Source organism: Hemicordylus capensis, chromosome 4, assembly GCF_027244095.1.
Source record: "Hemicordylus capensis ecotype Gifberg chromosome 4, rHemCap1.1.pri, whole genome shotgun sequence".
NCBI classification, from domain to species: Eukaryota; Metazoa; Chordata; class Lepidosauria; order Squamata; family Cordylidae; genus Hemicordylus; species Hemicordylus capensis.
The window spans coordinates 64,775,671-64,787,477 of NC_069660.1; the positions used below are offsets into that span (position 1 = coordinate 64,775,671).

Consider the following 11,807-nt stretch of genomic DNA (forward strand, 5'->3'; position numbering starts at 1 on the left):
TGTTCACATTTCCTATGCCTTAGTTCAAAATTGTAATGATGTGTTTTTGCCCTACATTATAAATGTGCTGCAGGCAAGTAGCTGTATTTTGCCATTGAAGGGAGCCTTTCCCCGCATTTTATGCACTGTAGCTTTTTGAAGTATGGACAGTTCTTGCTTCCTCTGCCGTGCGGAGAGAAACAGATAGGGAGAAATCTCAGCTTCCCCCTCCTTTCCTCCGCACAGATCCCAAACCACCGATCTCCCTCCTCCTCCGCTTGCTTCCAACATAACTTGAGCTTGTCAACACAGGAGAGGGGAGAGCAACTGAGCAGATTTCTGAATCCAACCCTTTCTCGTACACTTTTTACTGAAGAAGAAGCCCATTGAACTAAATCATTTACTTCTGTGCAATACCATTTGCTTAATAGCCTCCCCATCTCTTACAACTTTTAAAAAAGCAGTCAAGACACATTTGTTCAACCCTTTCTCGTACACTTTTTACTGAAGAAGAAGCCCATTGAACTAAATCATTTACTTCTGTGCAATCCCACTTGCTTAACAGCCTCCCCATCCCTTACAACTTTTAAAAAGGCAGTCAAGACACATTTGTTCACCGAAGCTTTTAATTAGATACTGTTTTAAAGGTTCAATGGTTTTTAATAGTTTTAACATTTTGAATTCTGAATTGTTGTAAAGTTTTAACCTTTTTATTTGTTATTTTTATTATTTTGTTGTAAACCACCCAGAGACTTGCATTTTGGGTGGTATATACAAATATGTTAAATAAATAAATACTACAAGGCAAAGGGCAGGGAGAGAGAGAACAATCACTTACTTAAAAGGAAGCCCATTGAACTGAATCATGATTCATTTACTTCTGTGCAATCCCATAGCAATCCCTCACCGGAGGAACGCTCGCCTCGCCTCTTCCCCTTCCCTCCTATTTATTTATTTCTCTGGAGACGCACCGCCTTCGCCATCTTCCCTCCTCAAGAGAGGGCCCTGCAGGAGGGAAGCAGCAAGGGCAATGCCAAGGAGGAGAAGGGCGCCCCATGACAGCCGCAAGGCTCCCTGGCATTAGCAAGGCTCTGTCTGGGGCACCGACTGAGGAGGAGTGGCGGAGGCTGCTGCAGGGGAGCTGAGGGGCTGCTGGCCACCACCACCATAGAAGAGATCGCCCACCCGGGCACACCAGTTCCTCTCCCCCCCCCACCCCGCCCCTTGCCAGGCTTGCCACAGGATTCCTTTTGGCTCACAACTCCATTGGCCCAAATGGAGCAAGAGGAGGAGCAGATAAATGCATTTCAACGAGAATATGAGCACTCCTGCCTGGAAAATACATTTCAGTGGACAGAAAGTATGAATGGCCACCAGCTTACAATGAAGCATTAAACAACCCTTTACCCTTGTTTTGAAACCATTGCACTATTCCATCACAGTCTGCAAGGCATTAACCACTGCACATCTTGGAGTCTGGAAAACACCCTGGAGTACTTTTTATCAGGTTTGGCTGATATGTCAGATGCATCTGTTTCTGGAAGAGAACACCCTTAAGACAATGGCGTATATTGGTGTAGTGAAACCTCCAGGCTCGACTACTGCAATGTGCTCTCCAGAGAGTTGCCTTTTTATCTAGTCTGGAAACTTCCGTTAGTGAAACGTTTGGCAGCCAGTTTGATCTCCGGAGTAACTCAGAGAGACCACATGACTTCTGTTTTAAAAGCATTACACTAGCTGCCAATATGTTTCCAGGGGAAAGAGAAAGTGTTGATAATTATCAATAAAGCCCAAAATGGCTTAGGCCTGGGGGTTTTAAGACATTGCCTTCTTCTTCATGAGCTTATTAAGATCATCTGGGGAGGCCCGTCTGCAGTTGTCACAGGCTCATCTGGTGCCAGCTCGGAGTCAGCCACCCCTGGCCTCTGGAATGCATTCCCGGTTGGAGTAAAGAGGTACTATATTGCTGACAGCTTTCAAGAAGGCTCTGAAAACACACCTATTTAACCAGGCTTTTAGTTAAATTTTAAATGGTTTTAATGGGTTTTAACTGTTTTAATCATTATAATTGTGGTGTTCTTTTAAAAAAAATAATTGTTGATTTTTGTTAACCATCTTAAGATTTGTCAAATCATCTCCATGATTTATTTGACAGTGTGCTAAATAACTAAATCCGACCAATTGGTTGCAGCAAGTAATCTTGCGTCTCTTCCTCTCCCAGCATTTGACCAAGAGCCGAGCTTCAGCACACCTCCTGCCTCTGGCCCTCTACTCCTTGTCTGTTTGGTGTGATATCTGATCCTGGCCTGTCCTTGGCCATACTGAACACCTTCGGTTCTCAGCCAAACAGACTTTCCTCACTACAATCTGTCTCAGGGCTTGGCCAAGATCTGATGCTAACTAACCTGTGTAGAATTTACTCTGGAAACTAAGGGATGTTTTGATTTTGAGCCAAGACAGTCAGACCTCCATTGGGTATATGAAATAAGACTACTTTTGAGCATGCACAGAATGCCTTTTCATTACTGACCACCTAGTGTTGGAGGAAGGACAGCAGACCTGTCCATTTTCAGAGGTCATGACATCCAGTAGTTATTGGGGCCCAGCACCTCTCATTCTAGAAACCAGAACTATGCTCAAGAAAGACTTGCTTCAAGATCATTGTGGCTGGGGATGATGGGAGTTGTAGTGCAACATCTGGACTACAGATTCAAAGATTTTTTTGCACATTTCTTCCCCATACTTCTGAACTGGCTTCCAAACATTTTATTTACTTTTATTTATATATTTATTCAATTTCTATACTTTAAAGTCAGTCCATACAAACTGATGTAAAACATTGATTATTTAGTTCAAAATCAAAGGATTTTTAAATTTTAATTTTTGAACTCAATCTTTATTATGGTCACAGACCAGCATAAAGTATAAGGGTGATTACATGTTAAAAGTGAGAGTAGATAAAAAGCGATTACATATAAAATGGTACATATTAATACTAAAAGGACTAAAAATAATAGATAGTACACCAAAAACATGAGGGCCTAAAAGCCAGAGAAATAGTAAAAGTCATAAAAATGCATGAAAGGCATAAAAGGGGGCAGGCATTAAAATGGATGTAATAAAGTTAAAGGACATGAGAAGACAGAAATATATAAAAGCCTGAGTGATAAAACTAGAAAACAGCCAGATTAAAGGGAGGCACGTGAGCAATTGCAGGGCCTGCCCAGAGTCACTAAGAGTCAAATTAAGGCTGATAGGACTCGCTGCATGTCATCCTCCAACGAATACTGATTGCAACTGCACAGTACCTGGCGACGCTATATGTGATGGCAAGCTTAGAGTCAGAGAGTAGCAAAGAGCTGTAGAATTGGCTTGGACAACCTGGGTACTTGCTTAGCAATGGAAGGATGAGGGAGGCGCAAATGTCTCTATAGAACAAGCAGTAGAGGAGAACATGCTCAGTAGTTTCGATCTGCCCTAGGCCACAGGGGCATAGTCGCTCTGCAAATGGGGTCCTTCTATAATGGCCTTCTAGCACTGCTGAAGGGAGGCCATGACAGTGAGCCAAAGTGAAGACCCTTCTGTGCTTTGGAACCTCCAGCTGGGTGAGGTATGCTGCTGGAGAAGCAGAATATCTAAGCCCGTCAGTGATATAAAATTTTGGGACACTGCTGAGATCAGTTTGGCGCTCAATGTCTATAATGCGCTGCTTGATGGTTGCTTTTGCCTGATCGTAGCCTATGCTGAGCAAGGTCAAGGGGGGAAGACCCAGAGTAGCTATTTTTGTCTCAATTGTCTGAATCCTGATAGATTGGTAATCATCATGTAGGGTTAGCGGGGCAAGAACAATTGGGCAAAAGGCTAGTCTGAGCCAATAACAGAGAATGGCTGCCCACACCCTAGCCTCCAGCTTGATCAGGCCTGTCTCCAGGCGCAGAGTGGCACTGGAGACACATCTCGATACTTGGAGCGCTGCCCGCAGGAATTTAGATTGTACATGTTCGAGAGTTGCAATGTTGGAGAAGGGGCCCAATGAGCACCATAGAGAAGCTGAGCTAGCAACTTGGCTGTGAACAGTTCAAGAGTACATAATGGCCTCCTCTCGTCTGCAGGAATTTGAAATGGCAGAGGAGCTTCCCTGGGCATTTAAAGCCATGTGTTCTCCATGAGCTTTCCAAGAGCCACCAGAATGAAAAACTACCCCCAAGTATTTGAAATGTGCAACTTGCTCAATCTTATGCCCCTCAATCCACCAAGAATGGATTTTGCGCCTCCTGGCGAAGGCCATAATTTGTTTTGTGATAGTTGATTTCCAGGCAGTCCTCCCTGCAGTGCAGCATCAGGGCCTGCAGTGCTTGCTCTTCTAAGGCCAATGGGGATCCTTGAGTTGATGGCTGCATCATCTGCATATAACAGGATGGCAATGTGTCTCCCAGCAAGCTTTGGAGGGTGGAAATCTGGGTTGCTGAGCTGGCCCACCATAGAGTTAATGTAGAAATTGAAGAGGAGTGGGGGCCAAAATGCATCCTTGTTTGACACCCTTCTGGATTGCAACAGCTCTTGTGAGGTGGCCTTGTGGGCTACATCTCACCTTGAGTGATGTGTCGATATATGGGGTGCAAAGAAGGTATAGCAGGCGCTGATCAATGGAGGAGGCTTCCAACTTCTCCCATAATTTGACATGTAAGATGGAATCGAATGCTGCCTTGAGATCAATGAAGGAGGCATAAAGAGAGGTCACCCTGCAGGAGGAGTGTTTCCTGATAAGGTGCTGTAGAACTAGGCACTGATCGATAGTGGAGCGCCCTTCCCTGAAGCCCGCTTGTTCCTCAGCAAGAAGATTTTCAATTTTAGAACTGATCCTGTGGTAGAAGCTGAAATTTTTTTAAGGTGCACAAGCCAGCCAGCAAAAGTTAATTTGAGTTAGTTAAATAGAGTTAAGAGTTAAAAGTTAATAGAACTCAATGGGAATTCAACTACTAATTACTTGCAATCCTAGGCATGTTTACTCAGAAGTAAATCCCATTAATGGATTTACTCTCAAGACTCCAGCTTGCCCCATTCAATTGCTTTTAATGGTACTTAGTCATGTGACTAACTTTAGCTTGGATCATTCTGCCCATTGCATTTGAAATAGCTGTCAATGCTGAATGGTTATTTCAGCAGTCGACTCTAATATTATTCAATGTAACTTTTTTATCTATCTATCTATCTATCTATCTATCTATCTATCTATCTATCTATCCTGGTTGTGCCTTTAGAATGTGCATCCCGGCAAGCCATCTGATTGGCTGGGCGCCGGGCGGCACACCCAGGAGACCACCAGAGGCGGCAGCGGCCATGGCCGGGGAGACAAGCAGCAGGCGGGCCTGGCCGCGGGGGCAAGCGGCGGTGGCTGGTGGCGGCGCAGGCATGGCCAAGGAAGCCAGAGGGAGCAGGCGAGCCCGGAGGCCGTGGAGCCAGGCGGCGGTGGCGGGCCTGGCTGGCGGCCAAGCAGACAAGAGGCGGCATCGGTGGGCATGGCCGGGAGGCCAAAGATTGCAGGGGGACCATGGTATAGTTTAAAAAAAAAAAAAGAGGGCAGAATAAGTGGCAGGGGAGAAAACTGAAGGGCTGCGGGCGGGGGGGAGCTACGGAAAGCCAGACTGTGAGGAGAAACAAACACCAGATTCCCCCCTACTCCCCCTACAAGTATTGACTGGAAAAACATAGGTCCAACAGTAGCCACACTCAACACTAAAAACAAAAACAAAACACCTGAAGGACTTCTAAGACAAACACTGGGGTAAGAGGTAGGGAGGGGAAAGATTTCACAAAAACATTCAAAGAAACAAACAAAAAAACCTGGGGGCTTTTAGAGACAACACTAGGGAAAGAGGTGAGGAAGATGGCAGGCGAGACACTGGGGCGGAAGGCAGGGGGATGGCAGGCGAGACACTGGAATACTTGAAACACCACCACCACCACCACTCCAACCATCAAAAACAAAGTGCACTGATGCACAGAAAAAACTGCAAAAAGACAATGAAGACACATTGGAAAATAAAGAAACAACTGAACAACCAACCAAATTCTCACAACATATTCCAAAAAGTAAGTAAACTATCGCACAGAAGCTCCGTGAGGGTTCAGCTAGTTAAATATTATTTGATAAAGGGTGAGGGGGGATACCCCTTTCCCTTGTCTGTATGAGCAAAGATCAGCTAAGTTGGGCTGTAAAATCAAGTGGTCAAAGAAAGTTGAAAATGAACTGAATACCTTATATGATTCCCCTGAGGGAAGTAATTTGTATAACTTAATTGTACTAGATCAACCGGGTCCACAAGCAATTATTGCATATGAGGACCTAGAAGGTATGTTGACTCAAAAGATTTCGCCCTCTAGCTACCCACACCCTTCTTGTGTGCATAATGGGAAACGACCTAATAACTGGTATGACCCGCATTGCAGGAGGCTGCGTGATCAGTTGAAAGGCATATATAGAGGTTATAGATCGAGTTCAGATCACAATCTTCCACCAACATATTTTTTTGATAAAGAAGGCCTACAAAAGGAGCCTTAGATCTGCCAAGACTCAGGCATTAAAAAATACCTGGGGTAAGTTAATATTGGCTACAAACCAAAAAGACAGTCGTGCTTTTTGGAAAATTGTTTCGGTGACAAATCATCCCAATATGTTGTGCAGGATTCCAGCTAAAACATGGGAATCCCACTTTTATGCTCTTTATAATGATGCTCAACCCACGCAGCTTTCTGCGTCACCTCCATTTGAGGTGTTACCTTTATGGCCTCCGGTTGGGTCAGATAAAATAGTAGATTTGCTTAACCGTCTCAAAACTGGTAAAGCCCCAGGTCCTGACGCTATTCTTCCTGAGGTTTTGCTAGCCAATGTGGAATGGTGGGCCCCCGTTTTAGCTAATCTGTTTACTTCAATAAACAGTACCGGTATCTTCCCTGCTAAGTGGAGAATAGCAATAGTGGTTCCGATCTTTAAACGGGGTTCTCACCTTGACCCATTCAACTACAGACCCATTAGCCTGCTTTCGGTAGTGGGCAAAGTATATGCCCTCTACCTGTTATCCAAACTTGAAACATGGATTTCTGACCAGCAGATCCTAGGGATCGAACAGGCAGGCTTCAGAGCTAGTCGTTCCACACTTGACCACTGCATGATTTTGAACCATCTTGCATGTAAATATTCTAGTGCTCCCAAGGGTTGACTTTTTGCAGCTTTCATGGATTTAAAAGCTGCTTTTGACCTTATTTCTAGGGAATTATTATGGTCTAAGCTTGGGAAGTCCTCAATGGACAAAAGACTGTTGTTTTTGATTATGCAGCTTCATGTTGATTCCTCTATCCAAGTCAGATATGCTCCTAATGGGGCATTAACTGATCCAATTTCCGTCACTTGCGGGGTCAGGCAGGGTTGTGTTCTGGCCCCTACCTTGTTTAATCTTTTTATCAATGATTTAGCGCAGTGCCTAGAAAAGATAGATTCACACGCCCCAAAATTGGCTGACATTCGTGTGCCAGTGTTGCTGTACGCGGATGATGCGGTGCTATTGTCCCAGACTCGACTTGGTCTGCTTAGATTGCTGACAGCTTTTGCCCAATACTGCAACGATAACAATTTATCTATTAACTTCGAGAAATCTAAGGTCCTGGTCTTTACTAAAGCTAGGAAACTTTACAAGTGGGCGATAAATAAGGAAAATATCGAGCAGGTTTACAAATTTAAATATCTTGGTATACATTTCCAACATAATCTAAACTGGAAATCCCAAAGATTGTATTCTATCTCTATTGCCCGTAAAACCCTTAACACTTTTTTGCGATTTTACTATTCTAAAGGAGGCCAGTATGGGCCTATGGCCCTCCAAGTTTTCCGAGCAAAGATTGTAGCCCAGTTACTCTATGGTGTCCCACTTTGGATCCAGGGAATAACACCAGAGATCGAAACGGTTCAGTCACTATTTCTTAGGGCTATCTTTGGGGTACCCAGGTGTGTTTCCTACTCTGCATTATGTTTGGAATCTGGACTTTTTACTATTCTCTCTAAAGCATAGGAACTTACTTTTACCAGATGGATCAAACTCTGCTTGGATATTCAGAACCCTCCTATTTTCTGTATCTATGGAGAGACTCCTTTCCCAGTCCTTGGCTGTCATGTGTTAACAACAAAATAATGCAAATGGGTTTATTTCCCTCTGAAATCCTACTCATGGGAAATGAGAAGGCGAAGGTTACACTCATACAACGCCTTCATGACATTGAGCACCAGAATCTAGTTTCTAGGGGAAATAGGATCTGTTCCCCCTTATTTTTTGGTATCATGCCCCCTTTGGGAAATAGCGGTGCTAAATATTTAGCTCTCCTACACTTCCCAAAGTTTAGGATAGCTTTCACTAGGGCTCGCATGAATGTTTTGCCTTCAGCCCTTCTGGAAAAAAGATTTAACAATGGATCGTCAGATTATGGCCTATGCCCCTGTGGTGCAGGCCTCCCTGAAACAGTTCTGCACGTGCTGCTTTATTGTTCCCTGTACTCTGACACCAGGAAAGAGTTCATATTCCCCCTATTAGAGCATCTCCCAGGAAGAGCTGACCCCTTTTATCTGAATTTCTGTCTCGAGGACCGAGATGATAAGATTACTAAGGTGGTGGCTAAATTCTTCTATGTTGCTATTAGATTAAGATCCTGCTTAAGATCCAAATTTTAGGAGCCACTGTTTACTACTATGTACTATGCTATTGTTGGTATGTTTTGTTTTTAATCTTTCTTATTTTGTATGTTTTCTGTATGGCCTATGGCCGCAATAAATTGAATTGAATATTTGATAAAGGATTTTGTGTGTTCATGTCTCCAGTGTGCATAGGACTGGATAAGTCCTATATGTGTGCATAGGAGAGGGTAAGTCACTGTACATCAACTAAAAGCAAGGACAAGAAATCTTGGAGAAGATCAAAGCCAAGGTAGAAACAGCTTTGACAGCAATAGGGATGGCTTGTTTCCCCAGAGCCCTTGTTATTAATAACAGTTATTAATAACTAAAAGATCAAAGCCAAGGTATTAATAACTAAAAGATCAAAGCCAAGGAGATCAAAGCCAAGGTAGAAACAGCTTTGACAGCAATAGGGATGGCTTGTTTCCCCAGAGCACTTGTTATTAATAACAGTTATTAATAACTAAAAATACACATTTTTAGATTAAACACATCTTACTAACATTTTGATGAACTGCATGGTAATTACACACACACACACAGAGAGAGAGAGTTTGAAAGAACAAAAAATGATTGACAACAGAGAAATCAAATTTTAGTTGAATATTCCAGCTTATCCCTTTATCAGCAAAAGATGGATTTTATTTTAAAAACAAAACACCACATACGGCTCACAAGATGGCAGTGGAGAATGCTGTGTTAAGAGTTCCAGGGCAGGTGACAATATGTATGTGTATATATATTATATATACACAGGATGAAAAGCAACTTAACAGGCTTGTCTGGAGACTCTGGATCCTGGAAGGATGCACTCACTAAATATTGTAAACAAACCCCCCCCCCCAAAAAGGAGACTGAAAACAAAGAGATAATAAGAGGAAAACAAATTTTAGCTCAAAGCTTTGTTTATACACGGGACAATTAAGCACTCGTTGGGAATGACTGAGGAGCACCTCCTCAACCCAACCCTTGCCTATAAAGAACAACATTTGAGGGATAGCATGATCAGAGCCACAGAATAACTCCTGTGTCGAATGGCACCACCTATCCCCCACTAGTGTACTCACCCTGAATTCCAGAAAGCAGCGCAAAAAACACCAAGAACCTCCGAGCAACACTAGTCAGCGAGAACTCCAGCATAACGCCACTTTTTCAAACAACGAATGCTTCCAAGCGAGTTTCGCGAGCGACGGGGCACCGCATGGAAAGGAAGGGGCGGGGCCGCGAAGGGAAAATCGCTTTGCGTGCTTCGTGGGAAAAGGATTGGGAGAGCAAGAGATCCGGAAAAGTTGCGCTCAGTGCCCTTCGGGGCGTTGTTAAGGGAAGCACGCTAGGATTGCTGTCCGTCAGACTCTTTGGCTAAAAGAAGTGTGGGCGTTTGCAGTGGTGTTGCATTTCCTTATCTTTTTTTCCCCTTCTGGTTTCCTGTGGTTCTCTTTTTCTGCATCACACTCTGAAAGCTAGGAACTGTATGTTTGTGGTTTCATTGCCGAGATGCGATTGTTGCGCAAGCTTACACAGGATAAAAAGAAAGGCGGATCTTCTCTCTTTCAGGAATTCGGAGGCCCACTCATGCTAGCCACACCCAAGACTAGACACTCTCGCTCAAAAAACTAGCTATACCTACCTAACCCGTAGGAACGTTAGAGAGTGGAGGTAGTGTTTTGGCAAACGGTCGGTGGACCAGTCACCAAGGAACCTTGTGCAAAGACGCACACTCTCAATGAACGTTAATTTATTTAGTGCCCGTACTGTGTAGGTACTGTAGAGAGACCGAAGTAAGCAAAGCAATACTTTAAGGTCAGTTACAATTTGCATGAGGCAGTGGAAGAGAGCGAGGATGGGGGAAAGGGACTCTAGACTTCCTAAGGGTTAATCGCAAAATCACTGGACGCCTCTCGCCTGGCAGAGCCATGGGGTGGAATACTGGGAGGGCGGAACTCCGAGAGAAGGGCCAAATCCGGGATGGGTGAGTATGTGTCAGTCAGTGTCAGGTGTAGAATCTGGAGGAGCCTGGCAATTAAAGGGAAAAACTGTGTGAATATAAACATGAAATTGCCTTATACTGAGTCAGACCTATCTAGCTCTGTAGTTCCATAACTAACCAGCAACGAAACAATCCATATTTATATACTGCTTTTCAACTAAAGTTTCCAAAGTGATTTACATAGAGAAATAATAAATAAATAAATAAGATGGATCCCTGTCCCCAAAGGGCTCACAAGCTAAAAAGAAACACAAGATAGACACCAGCAACAGTCAATGGAGGTACTGTGCTGGGGGTGGATAGGGCCAGTTACTCTCCCCCTTCTAAATAAAGAGAATCACCACGTTAAAAGGTGCCTCTTTGCCAAGTTAGAAGGGGTTGGCTCTGTATTGTCAACAGTGACCTGCAGTGGCAGTCTTGGGTTTCATGCAGAGGTCTTTTGAAGGTCTTGTTGAAAGAGGACCAGCATGGCTTCTGCAAGAGAAAGTCTTGCCTCGCTAAGCTTTTGAAGTTCTTTGAGAGTGTCATGTGGATAAAGGTGATCCAGTTGACATAGTATACTTGGGCTTCCAAAAAGCTTCTGATAAAGTTCCTCACCAAAGGCTCTTGAGTAAACTTAGCAGTCATAGAATAAGGGGACAGTTTCATGTGTGGATCGGTAACTGGTTGAAGGACAGGAAACAGAGAATGGAATAAATGGACAGTTTTCACAATGGCGGTAGGTAGGAAGTGGGGTCCCCCAGGGATCCGTACTGGGACCAGTGCTCTTTAACTTGTTCATAAACGATCTAGAAGTTGGGGTGACCAGTGAAGTGGCCAAATTTGCAGATGACGCTAAACTATTTAGGGTAGTGAAATCCACAACGGATTGTGAGGAACTCCAAAAAGATCTCTCTAAACTGGGGGACTGGGCAACAAAATGGCGAATGCGGTTAAATGTAAGCAAGTGTAAAGTGATGCACATTGGGGCAAAAACCACCAACGCATATATGCTGATGGGATCTGAGCTGTTGGTGACTGATCAGGAGAGAGATCTTGGAGTCGTGGTGGACAGCTCATTGAAAGTGCTGTCTCAGTGTGTGGCAGCTGTGAAAAAAGCTAATTCCATGCTTTGAATCA

General features: G+C 43.9%; 1 protein-coding gene across 14 annotated transcripts in view; it reads right to left on the reverse strand.

Moving 5' to 3' along the window:
* The window catches only part of LOC128321999 (complement decay-accelerating factor transmembrane isoform-like), a 125,444-nt gene extending 115,285 nt beyond the window's left edge, over nucleotides 1–10,159 (reverse strand). For 4 of the 14 annotated variants that reach the window (XM_053242661.1, XM_053242653.1, XM_053242659.1 and 1 more), the window contains exon 1: nucleotides 9,769–10,156. In XM_053242661.1, coding sequence (XP_053098636.1) covers nucleotides 9,769–9,841 — 73 coding nt within the window. In that variant the 5' untranslated portion in view covers nucleotides 9,842–10,156. Of the gene's footprint in view, nucleotides 1–9,768 lie in introns of all 14 variants that reach the window. The other 10 variants (XM_053242662.1, XM_053242655.1, XM_053242663.1 and 7 more) reach the window with 5 other exon arrangements.
* Between the last annotated feature and the right edge of the window lie 1,648 nt (nucleotides 10,160–11,807).